The sequence below is a fragment of the Bos grunniens genome, chromosome 29, assembly GCF_055505025.1.
Source record: "Bos grunniens cultivar Pamir isolate PY7600 chromosome 29, Bosgru_T2T1.0, whole genome shotgun sequence".
In the NCBI taxonomy this organism is placed as follows: Eukaryota; Metazoa; Chordata; class Mammalia; order Artiodactyla; family Bovidae; genus Bos; species Bos grunniens.
This window is the reverse complement of record NC_141193.1, coordinates 46,582,580-46,600,060: the sequence shown is the minus strand read 5'-3', so window position 1 is coordinate 46,600,060 and position 17,481 is coordinate 46,582,580. Positions and strand designations below refer to the sequence as shown.

Below are 17,481 nucleotides of genomic sequence, written 5' to 3'. Positions count from 1 at the left end.
AGTGTATAAGATAGCTATATGATGAAACTGTTCCAGGCCATCACTGTTGATTCTGATCTGGGCCTTCCTTTTAAATATTCATTCATCAATTGTAATTAACCAAATCAGAATTCACAGGAAAGTACAATCAAGATCAGAAAATGATAAAAAAAAAATGCTATTTACATTTTATAAAGCCAAACTGACATGGGAAAATGTTGAGCCTCTTTATCAGAGGGGAACAAAAATTTTTAACCTATGGCAGGCTCATAGGAAGTGCACAGGGAACCCCAGAACTTTCTACTTTTTAGTTCATTTTTGAATGCAAGAACTAATACATCAAATCCTGTATATTGTTAAGTGTAGATTCTGGTGTTTCTCACCCTAAAAGTACATTGTGATTCTGAATGTGTATATAATTCATGAATAGTATTCAACTAAAAAGTGCCTTTAGGGGAAAACTAATCAGTGGGTGTTGTTCTGCATTTTAAGACATTTAGTAAAAGATTTTATTTTTGCTTCTGAATGATAGAAATTAATAGCAAAAAGCAAAAGTATTCTTTAGCATGTTTCTAAATATATGAGCCTAAGATCTATTAGTAAGAAACCCAACTTCACTGACATATGTAATTAAATGAAGAAAATAAAAGAATGCTGCAACAATGAGGAATGAGAGAAGACAATCTATTTTAATCTAAACGGAAAATAAACTAGCTATCTGCTCAGATTCTCAAAGAAACTCATCTACATCTTTAATCTTTATATTTTTCTAGTTTTTAGTATCACTGACTCCAGAAGTACCTAAAAGAATTACCTAGAGAAATACTGCTATGGTTTCCAGTGGGTCAGCAAGAACGTTGTGGGCTCTGCAAATGAAGTTCCTGAAATTCTGGACAACTTGGGAGATTGACTTTGGGGCATCTCCTGCTTTACCATCGACAGAAATGATTTCCAGAGGAATTTGATCTTCAATTTGGGATTCTATGCTGAGGGAATTTGACTTGCCAGGAACCTGAATGACAATGACATCAGCCAGGGATGTAGCCATACAGACACAAGGAACCCCTGTGCTCTATCTGAGCCTTCCAAAACCTGAGCCTCCAATCTGGCACCATCACAAGACCTGCCCTGGGGGCAATTTGACTCAGATGGGCCTTTACCTTCCCCGCCTTGCAACAGGGAAGAACATGTTGCATTTTATTACAAGTTAATTCCTAAAGGGATGTTGCCTATAAGATTAAATTACACATAATGGCCCATAATGTCCTGCTATCACTTCAAATTCATTACGTTCCAAATAAACTGAATTCAAGAATATAGACTCCAGATGGCAGGGGTTTTTGCCTGTTTTGTACACTGCTGAATCCCCAGTGCCCAGAATGGTGCCAGGGTACAGTAAATGCTCAATAAATATTTGTGAAAGGAATGAATATCCTCCTATATAGGGAAATACTGGAGAAATCTGAGAACAAACTCAGCTCACATATCAGAGTTACTTCTGCCTATCAAAGTCTTTGATAAGACTATTTAAAAACTCTACAGAGACAGAATTTAACTTGTGGAAATCTGGTAATACAAATAACTCATGTCCACTGAAATGCACAATTTCTCTCATAAACTTTCCTTTCCTAATGTGGAAGAAATCAGTTTTTCAGCTATTAAGCATACTCACTGCAGCATTCCTAAGGAGCTCATTTTTTGTATCATCTTTGAATTCTCCTTTGAACCAGCTTTTAACTCCTTTCAGGTTCCCTTGTTGCATTAAATAAAATTTTTACACAAACTCATTTTATATTCGTACGAGAATTATGGTTTTACTTAAAAAAAATAATCCTTTATCATTTCTGGAAGTCCCACCAAGATGTACAATGGATTCTTCTTGGAGAGCCAAGAATGGGTAGCTTAAACCCAGACACGTCTTCCTTGACTTTCAGATGTACATTCCAAGCAGCAATAAAATTTTAACTTGCCTGAATCTCTGTATCTCCAACTTATTTTTTCCTACTGATTCTGTGTTTTGTTTATGTTTCTAGTTTGCTTATAGCAGATAAGTTACATCCCATTTGTGGTGGCAATGGTAAAGAATTTGGTTTCAGGTCTTACCATTTGGTAATCTCTATAAGTTGATCAATGCATTATTATGAAGATCTCTTAGATAAGAAATGATACCGAGTCTTGTTTTTAGCAATTATTTTTTTTTAAATAGTGTATTTGCCCACTTTGAGTTCAAATCAAACAGGGATTTTTGCTTATGGTGAAGATGGACAGCTTTTTGATGTCTTCAGCAGGGAGATGGTCTGTTTCTGAGCTTACTCTTGAACTGTGACTGTAGCCATGTGTTTATTGATTTCTCCGTGTTTGTATGTTTCTGTTTATAAATCAGAAAGGCATATATCTTTCATTGTGTACCTCGAAAGTATTAATAATTAGATAATGAAGTCTCTTATATTAAAAAAAGTCCATTCTAATTGAGAGAGATAAACACTTACATAAAAATATTTCTAAAATTCCTATAAAATAAAACAGAACTCCTAATACTTTAAAGGGCTTCCCAGGTGGTGCTAATGGTAAAGAATCTGTCTGCCAATGTAGCAGATGCAAGAGACACAGGTTCTATCCTTGTGTTGGGAAGATCCCCTGGAGAAGGAAATGGCAACTCACTCCAGTATTCTTGCCTGGAAAAATCCCATGGACAGAGGAGGTTGGCAGGGTACAGTCCATGGGGTTGCAAAAAGTCAGACTTGGCTGAACACTTGTCAGCAGCAATAATTTAAAAGTTCTGAAATAAAACTTTTAATAGAAATTAAAAGACATTCTCAAAATATAATTTCATATTGTTAAGTAAATTTCTAGCAAACAAGACTGACTTAATAATTTTGTCTCAATAAAAACAGCTATATTTTCTGCAATTCATCAATTTTTAAGTTTCCCTTCCTCTCTACCTTTCAAGCAAATCAAAGTACTTAAAGTTCTGATCATGCCATGATGTTGTACAACTCTGGACAAGCTGTTCTCTGCCACTGACATTTCCTGCCTAACTTGATCCACTGGAAAACTTATTCTTTCTGTAAAATTAAGCTCAATGAAACATATTCTGTGATCATGCCTCCTCAAAAGTGCTATCATGGGTTGATAACAATAATAACTAAAATAAGTGTATTGAGCCTTATAACAGTTATGTGCATACCCATTTTAACTTATTTAACCCACACACACAGGAAGTGATCACTAAAAAGGCTGGAACCTGTCTGTCTTCTCTTTTACTCCTTCCCTTAGGTTAAGCTAGTGCTTCACATGTGTAGCATTTTGACAGCTATCTGAAGAGCTCTTTAAAAACGTTAGGTACAGAGGGAAGTTAAGGGGCTCCCCTGGTGTTCCAGTGGCTGAGACTCCATGCTCCCAGTGGAGGGAGCCCAGCTCAGCCCCTCGTCAGGGATGATACCACGTGCTACAACCAAGACCTGCCACAGCCAAATAAATACTTTAGAAAAAAGAGAGGAGACTTAAAATGTTAAACCTGTAACTCAGATGTAGCAATTTTTGAGATGTAAAAAACAAATGTTGTGATATCCCTGTTGGAAGAAGAATTTAATACATCATTCCATAAGTAATTCTTTTGCTTAGTCACACAGTCGTGTCCAACTCTTTGCAGACCTCTTGGACTGGAGGCTGCCAGCCTCCTGTGTCCATGGGGTTTTCCAGACAAGAACACTGGAGTGGGTTGCCATTTCCTTCTCCAGGGGATCTTCCCAGCCCAGGGATTGAACCCAGATGGTTCTGCATTGCCATCTGAGCCATCAGGGAAGCTCTAAGTATTTCTAAACGATAATTATTCACTATGAAAAATGAGAAAAAAAAATATAAGCAAAGCAAAACTGGCAGAACACTTATCTTGACATTTTTCCACTAAATATGTAAACTTTTAGTAGGATACTAAAGTAACATAAAACTACCTGAAAGAATCGTGTCCTACAAAGCCAGGCCCAATGTTGTAACTCACGTTAAGACCTCCCTTCCAGCTCTCATCTGGTGAAGCAATTCCTCCCAAATAGCTGTCAAGAGAAAATGAAAATGACAGAAAAAAAAAAAGGCTGAGCATCACAATTTCTAAAAGAAATCACAAAGTAAGTTGATGAGGTTTTATTCAAACATTTAACAAATATATATTGAGGATTTACTAAGTGCTGGGAACTGTAAAATTTCCTTCCCTTGCAGAGCTTACATCCTAGCAAGAGAACCATAACTAGCAAGAGAAACATAAGTAAAATGTTGCTATGCTAGTGGTAAGAGCTAAGGAGAGGAATTCCGTGGCGGTCCAGAGGTTATGAGTTGGCCTTTCACTGCCTGGGCCTGCGTTCAAGCCCTGGTTGAGGAACTAAGATCCCATGTGCTTCACAGCACAGCCTCCCACCAAAAAAAGAGCTAAGGAAAAAACAACCAAAATAGTGAGGGGAAATGGGAAACATCAGTGCATCAGCCTCTCTGCTTCTGACTTTAATTATTTACATAGGAAAGCATTAGGTTCAAGAAATCCTAAACATATGAAATTAAGGAGAAGAAGAAATTAATTTCTAGAAAAGCTGCTGGTTACATAGTAGCCACTCAAAAAACATTACTGAATGGCATTTGCACATACATTAAACAAAAAATAGACATTAGGAAATCTGAAAAAGAACCAACAGTTACACAATACGGTAATAGCAAACACTGACTGAATGTTTTTCCTATGATATTTATATAATGATTTCACCTACTCATAATCACTCTATCAGGTAGAAACTAGTTCTGTCTTCATTTCAGAGAAGGAACCTGAATTGGAGAAAGATTGGGTAACTGGTATAAGTTTACAAATCCAGTGAGTTGTGGGTATCAGCACATTTTTGAAATGCAGGTCAAATACAAATACCTAAGATAACCTAACTACTTCAAAAATCTCAAGTCAATATTTTTATCTTTAGACATAGTTTTTCCTTTTGAGACTTTCATTTGTAGCAAATACAGGACTGTTTTCTTATTATTTCTTAGTTAATAAACTGCTCTTTCCTTACAGAAAAAAAGATGTGTTCTATATTCCCTACTTTAGGAGTCAATTCTGATACAAGACTTCACTTTTAACATAGGTAGGTTTTAGAACAGAAAATAGATGTTTAGTGTAATAGATCTTATTCTCAAATACAACTGGAAAACTATACCGTAAAAATATTTCTGCATCATTATATCCAATGGGATGTACAGGGATTTGGGGAATTCCCACTCCATCTTCAACATCAAGTCTGAAGGTGTACTCTGCAGAAATCAATTGCATAAGAGGAAAACAACTGAAGAATTGAGCAAAGGGTATAAAAGAATTCCTGTTATTACTAATGCAGATTTGCTATATGTTTGATATTACATCCAAACTTTTAAAGTTCCCCCAAAGTGACTGACTGTTTTATCTAATATGGTCTATTTAAATTTGACAGTAAGAAATTAAATCATTTGCATTTTAATATAAAATCAATTACAGGGATTACAGATTCCTATATTTGCTTTGACATTTCATGTAATGAATATTTTATTTCCTTAAGGATATCTTGAATCCTTTTTAGAGAAGCTTCAGTCAACTAAATACCTGGAAAATGTGTCCCAGATTCTGAAACTAGAAAGAACTGTAAAATAAGAACTGAAGGAAATGCAAAATGCTGGGCTGGATGAAGCACAAGCTGGAATCAAGATTGCTGGGAGAAATATCAATAACCTCAGATATGTAGATGACACCACCCTTATGGCAGAAATGAAGAGGAACTAAAGAGCCTCTTGATGAAAGTGAAAGAGGAGAGTCAAAAATTTGGCTTAAAGCTCAACATTCAGAAAACTAAGATCATGGCATTCTGTCCCATCACTTCTTGGCAAATAGATGGGGAAACAGTGGCTTTTATTTTGGGGGGCTCCAAAATCACTGCAGATGGTGACTGCAGCCGTGAAATTAAAAGACGCTTACTCCTTGGAAGGAAAGTTATGACCAACCTAGACAGCATATTGAAAAGCAGAGACATTTCTTTGCCAACAAAGGTCCATCTAGTCAAGGCTATGGTTTTTCTGGTGGATAAATATGGATGTGAGAGTTGGATTATAAAGAAAGCTGAGCACCAAAGAATTGATGCTCTTAAATTGTAGTTTTGGAGAAGACTCTTGAGAGTCCCTTGATCTGCAAGGAGATCCAACCAGTCCATCCTAAAGGAAATCAGTCCTGAATATTCATTGGAAGGACTGATGCTGAAGCTGGAGCACCAATACTTTGGCCACCTGATGCAAAGAACTGACTCATTGAGAAAGACCCTGATGCTGGGAAAGACTGAAGGCAGAGGGAGAAGGGGAGGACAGAGGATGAGATGGTTGGATGGCATCACTGACTTGACAGACATGAATTTGAGTAAACTCTGGATTGATGATGGACAGGGAAGCCTGGTGTGCTACAGTCCATGGGGTTGCAAAGAGTCAGACACAACTGAGTGACTGAACTAAGTGGTATTGGGAATAAGTGAAAATTTCTTACTCAAATAATAACAATATTCTCCTTAAAGGAAGATGAAAAGTATTGTCAGGCTTAAATTCTAATTGAGACTTGTGGTTTCAGCCAAAATAGAGTTTTCTAGAGCATTAAAACAACTATCTTAGAAAAAAGAGAGGTTTCAAACAAGTTACATCAAATTCTACTTTAAGAAACTGAAAAAATAAGAGCAAATAAAGCAAAAATGAGCAGAAGAAAGGATATATCCTACTAAAGACCAGAGCAGAAATGTTAGAAATAGAAAACAGACAAATGATAGAAATTATCAACGAAATCCAAAGCTGGTTCTCTGAGTGGATTAACAAAATTGATAAATCCCTTGCAAGACAAATCAAGAAAAGAAAAGAGATACAAACCATCAATATCAGAAATAAAGAAGAGAATAGCACTCCAGTACCTGGAGAAAAGAAAGAAAGAGAGAGAAGAAAGGAAGAATATTACAAAGAACTATATGCCCATAAATTTAACAACTTAGATGAAATGGACAAAATCTTAAACTAGCAAATCTCACTCAAGATTAAATACATAATGTAAACAGCCATATACCTACTGAAGAAATTTAATTTGCAATTAAAAACATTCCTACCAACAAAATACCAGGCCCATATCGATTCACTGAAGGATTCTACATCATGCCATGTCACACTCAGTTGCTCAGTCACATCTGACTCTTTGCAACCCCATGGACTACAGCCCACCAGGCTTCTCTCTCCATGGGATTCTCCAGGCAAGAATACTGGAGTGGGTTGCCATCTCCTCCTCCAGGGGATCTTCCTGACCCAGGAATCAAACCTGCATCTCTGGCATCTCTTACATTAGTAGGTGGATTCTTTACCACTGAGCCATGTTTTCAGATAAAATCAAACTCATTCTACATAAACACTTGCAGAAAAATGAAGAAGATGAAGTAATTTTTTTTTTTGGCCTTTTATTTATTTATTTATTCAGATTGCTTTTTTTTCTTCTTTTTTTTAAATTTAATTTTATTTTTATGTTATTTATTTTTTTTCCTTATTGCATTTTTTCTAATTTTATTTTATTTTTAAACTTTACATAATTGTATTAGTTTTGCCAAATGTCAAAATGAATCCGCCACAGGTATACATGTGTTCCCCATCCTGAACCCTCCTCCCTCCTCCCTCCCCATACCATCCCTCTGGGTCGTCCCAGTGCACTAGCCCCAAGCATCCAGTATCGTGCATCGAACCTGGACTGGCAACTCGTTTCTTACGTGATATTTTACATGTTTCAATGTCATTCTCCCAAATCTTCCCACCCTCTCCCTCTCCCACAGAGTCCAGTGTGGAGATTCCTTAAAAAACTGGAAATAGAACTGCCTTATGATCCAGCAATCCCACTGCTGGGCATACACACTGAGGAAACCAGAAGGGAAAGAGACACGTGTACCCCAATGTTCATCGCAGCACTGTTTATAATAGCCAGGACATGGAAGCAACCTAGATGTCCATCAGCAGATGAATGGATAAGAAAGCTGTGGTACATATACACAATGGAGTATTACTCAGCCATTAAAAAGAATACATTTGAATCAGTTCTAATGAGGTGGATGAAACTGGAGCCTATTATACAGAGTGAAGTAAGCCAGAAGGAAAAACATAAATACAGTATACTAACGCATATATATGGAATTTAGAAAGATGGTAACAATAACCCTGTGTACGAGACAGCAAAAGAGACACTGATGTATAGAACAGTCTTATGAAGTAATTTTTAATTCATTCCATGAAGTCAATGTTACTACTACCAAAACGAGACAGAGATATTACAAGACAGTAAATTGATAGGAGAATATCCGTTATTATTAAAGACAGATTCTTAGCAAAATTGTTAGCACAATTCCAGTAATATACCAGTATTACATAGAAGAATAATACAATGAGGACTTCCCTGGCAGTCCAGTGGTTAAGAATCCACCTGCCAGTGCAGCAGCAAGGGTTCGGTGCCTGGTCCAGGAAGTTCGAAAATGCTGCAGCTACACCCCTGTGTCACCACTACTGAGCCTGAGTGCCGCAATTGCTAAAGCTCGTGCACCTAGAGTCTGTGCTCTGCAACGAGAAGGCACTGCAGTGTGAAGCTTGTGCACTGCAACTTGAGAGAACCCCCCGCTCACTGCAACTAGAGAAAGCCTGCACACAGCCATGAAGACTGTAGTCATAAATAATTTAAAAAAAAAAAAAAAAGAATGTTCCATTAGAGTTTATCCCAGGTTGTTTTGGTTTAACACTCAAAAATCAATCTGGGGAATTTCCTGGTAGCCTAGTGATTAGGATTCTGTCTTTACAAGCATGGCCTGCCTTTAATACCTTATTCGAGAACATCCAGTAAGCTTCACGGGGTGCACCCCCCCACCAAATCAATATGTATAATTGAAGAAAAACATAGATAAGAACAATTTAACATCATTTTATTAGGTACAGTAAAAGAATCTGACAACATTCACTACACATTGCTAGTCAAATGAGAAAAATGTGCTAAGATAAAAATTCATAGCACTTTAAGATAGAAGTGAACTTCCTCAATCTTTATCAGATTTAAAAGAATCTATAAAATCTGAAAGAAAAAAAAAAACCCTATGGCTAAGATCCTACTTAACAGAGAAAGACAGGGACAGTCTTTGGGGACAGGAACATGGCAAGGATATCTGCTCTAACAACTTTTTACAGCAATGTTCTAGAAGTACCAGATACTACAATAAGGAAAGAAAAAGAAAAGGCATCCAGAACAGAAACAAAGAAATAAAACTCTCTTTATGTGCATATGACATGATCACCTATACAAAAGCTGATGGAATCCAAAAAAACCTAGCAGAACTAATTATTGATAAGTTTACAGAATACAAGATCAATACACAAGATCAGTATGTTTCCTCTAGAAACAACATTTCCATTTACTAACAACGGTCAACTGGAAATCGAAATTTAAAATGTAATTAAAAAAAGAATAACACTATGAAATTATTATGGATAAATGTGAAAAAAGATACACATGGTCTGTACAGTGAAACAACAAATGGGCTGAGAGAAAGTTACAGATACCTAAGTAAATTGAGAGCTGTACCATGTTTATGGCTCAGAAGATCCCATATTTTAAAATATCAATTTTCCCAAAACTGACTTATAGGTTTAATTCAACCTCAATCAACCTCCCAGGAGACTTTTTGGTAGAAATTGATAAGCCAGTTCTAAAATTCACATGGGAAGGAACCAGAATAGCTACCAAAACTTTAAAAAAGAATTGTAACCTGGAGACTTTCGTATCGATTAGAATGTAAAGTTAAAAAGATCAACCATACTAAGTGCTGGCAAGGATGCAGCAAATGGAACACTCACACACTGCTGCTAGAATGCAAAATGGTACAAGCACTTTGGAAACAATCTGAAAATCATCTATCATGTTATCCAGCCAAGCCATTTCTATTCATTTACTCAAGAGAGACAAAAGTATATATACATATAAAGACTTGCATACAACTGTTCGTAGAAGTTTTATGCATAATATCTCCAAAACTTAAAGCAATCTAAATTCCCAAGAAAAAGTAAACAAACAAACTGTAGAGTATCCACTCAATGGAATACCATTCAACAACCACGACAAAAAGAACTGAAATATTGACACAGACGTCAACATAGCTGAAGTTCAAAATTATTATACTAGACAGAAGGCAAATCAATGGTTCCTAGGGATTGGCAGGGAGGGAGTGGGGTTGAGAGGAAGGCATCACAAAAAGATGAGATGAAACTTTTCAGGGTAATGGACACGTTCATTATCTTGATTGTGGATATGGTTACCCAAATGTGAAAACCTTTCACATTTTACATATTAAATCACACAAAAAAACTCATTGATATTTTCAAAAATAAAAATATGTGATCTGTAGAAATATAAAATCATTACACAGTTCAGAAACCCTAAGTTCTAGTTTGGTAAGAATAGTATTACTCTGGACATGTGTTCTTCAACCTCTACTAAAGGCAGAAGGGAACTGAACTGTCTACTACCCCCTCCACGTCCACACCTCATGGAAACTTAAAGCTGAAATAATAAAAGGGAAATTCTTTTAAATTCCTAGCAGTAGCAATCCAAAATACAATTGTGCACAATTTTAATGGTATTCTATAGATGCTTACTTTTACACCTTCTGTAAGGACAAGTAATATTTTTGCAAAAATGAGTGGGCCATAACAGGCTCATCTATTACCTTTAGCTGGATAGCCTGGAGTGAGGGGGTCACCAGCACCGTCCAGGTTTAACACATTCCCTCTCTGGGCTACAGTTCCAGGAAGGTTCCACCCTTTGGGATATGGCTCCACCCCAGGAGCAGAGTAGTCAGCTGGATCTGAGTACAAGATGATTCCCTTGGCTCCTGCCAACATGGCATTTTTAACCTGCAGGGGCAATAAGCAATCCATAATGTAGAAATGGCAAAAGACTGACTTATCCTTGTAAGATAAAACCAATTTAATAACATAAGGAAACTTACGCACTTTTATTATCACACTGGTAACAATCAGTTCTTTTAGGCTTCAATACGATTTCTGCCCAGGTAGACTTAACAACTCACATTTATTCAACATAACTCCAAACAAGTTATTACCTTTTCTGTGAAGCATTCCTAGTATACCTAAAACTGCAAAATTAATGTCTCTCTTTTCTACACATCTTCCATATTTTGTATATGACTATATTACAAGATGGATCAAAGCATTGTAAAATAACTTTTAAATATCTTTCTTCTCTACTACTATTTTTTGAGAACAAGGACCTTGTCTAACTCACTTTAACTATCTACCCCTCAGTGTTTGGGGCTTCCCAGGTGGCTCAATGATAAAGAATCTGCCTGCAATGGAGGCAACAGAGATGTGGGTTCTATTTCTAGGTTGGGAAGGTCCCCTGGAGGAGAGCATGGCAACCCACTCCAGTATTCTTGCCTGGAAACTCCCATGGACAGAGAAGCTTGCTGGGCTACAGTCCATTGGATCACAAAGAGTTGGACATGACCAAGGCGAATGAGCATGCATACTCTCCAACATTTAGAAAAACAGACTTCAGTTCAGTTCAGTCGCTCAGTTGTGTCCAACTCTTTGCGACCCCATAAACTGCAGCATGCCAGGCCTCCCTGTTCATCACCAACTCCCGGAGTCCGCCCAAACCCATGTCCATTGAGTTGGTGATGCCACCCAACCATCTCATCCTCTGTTGTCCCCTTCTTCTCCTGCCCTCAATCTTTCCCAGCATCAGGGTCTTTTCAAATGAGTCAGCTCTTCACATCAGGTGGCCAAAGTACTGGAGTTTCAGCTTCAACATCAGTCCTACCAATGAACACCCAGGATTGATCTCCTTTAAGATGGACTGGTTGGATCTCCTTGCAGTCCAAGGGACTCTCAAGAGTCTTATTCAACACCACAGTTCAAAACCATCAATTCTTCAGTGCTCAGCTTTCTTTATAGTCCAACTATCACATCCATACATGACCACTGGAAAAGCCATAGCCTTGACTAGATGGACCTTGGTTGGAAAAGTAATGTCTCTGCTTTTCAATATGCTGTCTAGCTTGGTCATAACTTTCCTTCCAAGGAGTAAGCGTCTTTTAATTTCATGGCTGCAATCACCATCTGCAGTGATTTTGGAGCCCAGAAAAATAAAGTCAGCCACTGTTTCCCCATCTATTTGCCATGAAGTGATGGGTACAAATGCCATGATCTTCGTTTGCTGAATGTTGAGCTTTAAGCCAACTTTTTCACTCTCCTCTTTCATTTTCCTCAAGAGGCTCTTTAGTTCTTCTTCACTTTCTGCCATAAAGGTGGTGTCATCTGCATATCTGAGATTACTGATATTTCTCCCGGCAATCTTGACTCCAGCTTGTGCTTCCTCCAGACCACACACTTAAGATGATGTAAATGTCTGTGGAGCTGAGAAAGCTAATTTAAAATTTTACACAGGTGAAGTCCCTGATGGTCCAATGGTTAACACTCCATCATCTCACTGCAGAGAGCCAGGGCAGAAGAGGAGAAGAGAAAGAAAAGAAGAAAAGCTACCCAGAACTTAGTGTCTGAAACATCGCCCAGTGTTTTTTAAATATTTTTCTAACAATTCAAACTGACCACAAATAGGAAAATGTATCCTGTAAGATACTGAATTCTTGATTACCAGAAGTAGTATAATGAAAGATAGATAACCATCAATCAGCTAAAACACTTCCCAGTATTCAGACAAAGATTAGAAAAAGTAAAATCTGATACAACTTTTTTGAAGTACAAATCTATGATGCCCATCAAACTTTTGAAATAATGTACAACTGATCCTTGAACAATGCAGGGTTAATCCAAGAATAACTTAGGCTTGGCTCTCTGTATTCTCCATTTGTCTGCATCTGTGGTTTCAACCAACCTCTGACCTTGTAGAAACTGAATATGTGCATAGTTCCCCATTCCTGTTCAACTCTTTGCAACCCAATGGACCGCAGCCTGCCAAGCTCCTTTGTCCATGGGACTTTTTAGGCAAGAATACTGGAGTTGGTTGCCCTTTTCTACTCCAGGAGATTTTGACCCAGAGACTGAACCCATACCTCCTGTGTGTCTCCTGCATTAGCAGGCCGCTGTGCCACCTGGGAAGCCCATGTAGTAACTGTATAATACTATTATTAACCATTGAAAATACCCCTGAACAAGTGGACTCACACAGTTCAAATCTATGTTGCCATAGATTTGATTCAACTGTACACTATGATTTAGCCATTCAGCTTCTAGGAGTGAATCTATATTACCAAAATCCTCATACAAATGTTCAAGTACATATGGACAATGATGCTCACAATATAAATATTTGTAACAGTAACAAATTTAAGGCAAGTGGAATAGTTAAATAAATTGCTTAATAATTCTGTAAAATATTACATAGCCATCTACAATGATGAGGGAGGAACTTCCCTAATGGTCCAGTGGCCAAGACTCGGAGCTCCCAATGCAGGGAGCCCAGGCGTGATCCCTGGTCAGGGAACTAGATCCCACATGCTGGTTATGAGCTCAAGCACCATGACTAGAGATCCTGTGTGCTGCAACTAAAACTCAGTACAGCCAAACAAAGAGTTTTACAAAATGAAGTTTTACTTAATAAGCAGTTACAAGAAATTACTCAGTACTTGTAACTATCCTAAATGCTTTCAAATGTAAGGTTGATAAATCCTACTGTGGATTCTAGGAGATTAATGTTATTATTAGCATTTCTATTTCACGTAAGAAGAGATACTGGCACAGAGAGGTTAAGTAACTTGCTCACAGGAAAAGATCTAGAGCATAGGGAACCCGCACCAGACAAGAAGCCAGGTTACACAGATATAGCACCCTATACTCTTAACCATCTTATTATATAACTCTCAATGTGCTGACCTCTGAGTTATTATTGAGTGAAAAAAATAAATTTATACAATATGTAGTATCTGATGCCCTCTTTGTTAAGAAAAAAGAAGAAATTACGTAAAATGAGTATATGAAGACATACATTCATATTTCACAAAATTAGGCCTGAAAAGACCTATTAAGAATTGATTACATCTGGGCAATGAATGAATTGAGTAATATATGAATTTTCATTTTTTAGTTTATATAAAATTTCATCATTTTAATAAAAAAACAACATAGCTTTGGTAGTAAAACTAAGAAGAATAATTTCCCTTTCCAGATAGACGAGGTAGCAAAAACAACAATGACAAAAGACAAGCAAACACATAAAACCCCAGGATTTTTCTGTGCAACCATGAAAATAACAAATTTATAAATATATATATATATGGCAATTTTGGAGAAGGAAATGGCAACCCGCTCCAGTATTCCTGCCTGGAGAATCCCATGGACAGAGGAGCCTGGTGGGCTGCAGTCCATAGGGGTTACACAGAGTCGGACACTGCTCAGTGACTAAACCAACCAATGGCAATTTTTGGAAACCATAATGCAAATGATGTAAATCATTTATATTTACTGGTTATATATTATTTTTCCCTTTAGAAAAGCAAATAACAAAGTACTTTGTTTCCTCTGAAGATTCTCCCGTATCTGGCAATAACAATCTTTCCAGTGCAGTTGATGTTCATCTCTCTTTCTAGTTTGAAAAAGTCTTCAGTACGAGCGTAGTTCACATATATAAGCTCCCCCTGTTGGAAATAAAAATAAAAACAAACAACAACAGCAAAAATACAAAACACTGCTAAAGAGAAAACCAAAATAGAAGTTTGCTCCATAATGCTGCTGCTGCTGCTGCTGCTGCTAAGTCGCTTCAGTCGTGTCCGACTCTGTGCGACCCCATAGACGGCAGCCCACCAGGCTTCCCCGTCCCTGGGATTCTCCAGGCAAGAACACTGGAGTGGGCTGCCATTTCCTTCTCCAATGCATGAAAGTGAAAAGTGAAAGTCAAGTTGCTCAGTCATGTCCGACTCTAGCGACCCCATGGACTGCAGCCTACCAGGCTCCTCCATCCATGGGATTTTCCAGGCAAAAGTACTGGAGTGGGGTGCCATTGCCTTCTCCTTGCTCCATAATACTGCATCATAATAAAAAGTTATCTTTCTTGTCTTGGGCTTAATAAACACACCCATGCTAATTCTGGAGAAATCTTTTAAAATATTTCAGTATCCTGAAAGTTAAAAAAAAAAAGAGAGATAATATGTAAAATATTTAAACAGTGTTTAAATGTTTGAAGAAATTACTAGTGTACACTGAGTATGGGGAATACTATAAATAAAAGTAGCTACGTTATTTCCAACCATGGTATTTATGGGTGGAGTTATTATTAGAACTTCTGTGGTATGATTTATCAATTTAGATCTACAAGTCTATAACAAAGTCAGACAATGGACAAAGGAAAAAAGTTTGAAAACTACCTACTGCCCTTACTGAATTAAGACATGTGCAGCAGTTTCTGAGTTATTTCAAAGAATGGCATGTGCTTATCAGGGTCTGGTTCTCAAGTATTTCTTTTCTAAAAATTGTTTTTAGGGAGGTTATGTAGAGGATGGAGTCTTAAAGTATGAATTAACATGTATGATCCACCTACTTTTCTTGGTTTTATTCCTTTACATAGATATTTTTAAATAAAGGCTTAAAGAACTGAATGTCTTTTATCTTACCTCTGGCACGCCCGCAGGTGAAAAGGCATTATAGGGTGGTACAATATTCTTAACATTCTCATATCCAACTGGTGGTGGCTCAGTGTATGATGTATTGAAAATCTAGCAAGAATTGAAACACATAAAGTTAGAAACATTTCAGATTGCTATTAAAGAATAATACATTTTGTGGGCAAAAGGCCTAAATGGATATTTCTTTAAAGAAGACATACAGATGGTGAACAGGCACATGAAAAGATGCTCAACATCGCTAAGCATCAGAGAAATGTAAGACAAATGCCAGAAAAGGTGTAGAGAAAAAGGAACTCTCCTGCACTGTTAGTGGGAGTGTAAATTGGTACAGCCACTATCCTAACAGTATGCTGCTACTGCTGCTGCTGAGTCGCTTCAGTCATGTCCGACTCTGTGCGACCCCATAGACGGAAGCCCACCAGGCACCCCCGTCCCTGGGATTCTCCAGGCAAGAACACTGGAGTGGGTTGCCATTTCCTTCTCCAATGCATGAAAGTGAAAAGTGAAAGGGAAGTCACTCAGTCGTGTCCGACTCTTAGCAACCCCATGGACTACAGCCCACCAGGCTCCTCCATCCATGGGATTTTCCAGGCAAGCGTACTGGAGTGGAGTGCCATTGCCTTCTCCGACCTAACAGTATGGAGGCACCTTAAAAAACTAAAAATAGAGCTACTGTATGATCTAGCAATTCTACTTGTGGGCATATATACAGAAATGACAAAAGCTCTGATTTGAAAAGGTACATGCACCCAAATATTTGAAACAGCACTATTTGCAATAGCTAAGACATGGAAACAAGCCACGTGCCCATTAACAGACAACTGGTTTAATAAGATTTGGTTTACATATACAATGCAATGTTACTCAGCCATAAAAGCATATTAAATATTGCCATTTGCAAGCAAGAGGGGTAGACCTAGAGAATATCATACTAAGTGAAGTAAGTCAGAGACACAAATACATCACTTTTATTTGGAATCTAAAAAATAACATGGATCCATCTATATACAAAAGAGAAAGTTTACAGACATAGAAAATAACTTATCATTACTAAAGAAGAAAGGGATGTGCTGTGCTCAGTCGTGTCCAACTCTTTGTGACCCCATGGACTGTAACCCGCCAAGCTCCTCTGTCCATGGGATTCTCCAGATAAGAACACTGGAGTGGGTTGCCACGCCCTCCTCCAGGGAATCTTCCTAACCCAGGGATCGAACCCAGGTCTCCCGTGTTGCAAGCAGATTCTTTACCATCTGAGCCAGCAGGGAAGTAATGGGGGAAGGAATAAAATAGGAGTATAGGATTAACAATTCCCAGGTGGCTCAAGTGGTAAAGAATCTACCTGACAACGCAAGAGACTTAGGCAGGAGACACAGGTTCGATCCCTGGGTTGGGAGGATCCCCTTAAGAATGAAATGGAGACCTACTCCAGTATTCTGGGGCTTCCCAAGTGGTGCTAGTGGTGAAGAACCTCCTGCCAAGGCAGGAGACATAAGAGACTCGGGTTCGATCCCTGGGTCGGGAAGATCCCCTGAAGGAGGAAATGGCAACCCACTCCAGTGTTCTTGCCTGGAGAATCCCATGGCCAGAGTATCCTCCCAGGGTATGATCCATGGGGTCAAAAAGAGTCAGACACAGCTGAACCAACTTAGCATGCACTATAGGATTAACAGATACACTAACAGATACATTAACAGATATTAACAGATACATTAGGTAGGGAAGTAACGAAGTTTTACTATGTAACACAGGGAACAATATTCAATAACTTATAATAATCTATAATGGGAAATAATCTGAAGAA

At 37.9% G+C, this 17,481-nt stretch overlaps 1 protein-coding gene across 8 annotated transcripts in view; it reads right to left on the bottom strand.

Moving 5' to 3' along the window:
* NAALAD2 (N-acetylated alpha-linked acidic dipeptidase 2) overlaps window positions 1-17,481 on the bottom strand; it is a 51,828-nt gene that overhangs the window by 24,292 nt on the left and 10,055 nt on the right. For 4 of the 8 annotated variants that reach the window (XM_086383053.1, XM_086383054.1, XM_086383055.1 and 1 more), the window contains exons 4-8: window positions 15,669-15,770; window positions 14,571-14,696; window positions 10,749-10,935; window positions 5,172-5,265; window positions 3,933-4,031 (exon numbers count right to left, since the gene is read on the bottom strand). In XM_086383053.1, coding sequence (XP_086239179.1) covers window positions 3,933-4,031; window positions 5,172-5,265; window positions 10,749-10,935; window positions 14,571-14,696; window positions 15,669-15,770 — 608 coding nt within the window. Of the gene's footprint in view, window positions 1-3,932; window positions 4,032-5,171; window positions 5,266-10,748; window positions 10,936-14,570; window positions 14,697-15,668; window positions 15,771-17,481 lie in introns of those variants that run through there. The other 4 variants (XM_086383057.1, XM_086383058.1, XM_086383059.1 and 1 more) reach the window with 3 other exon arrangements.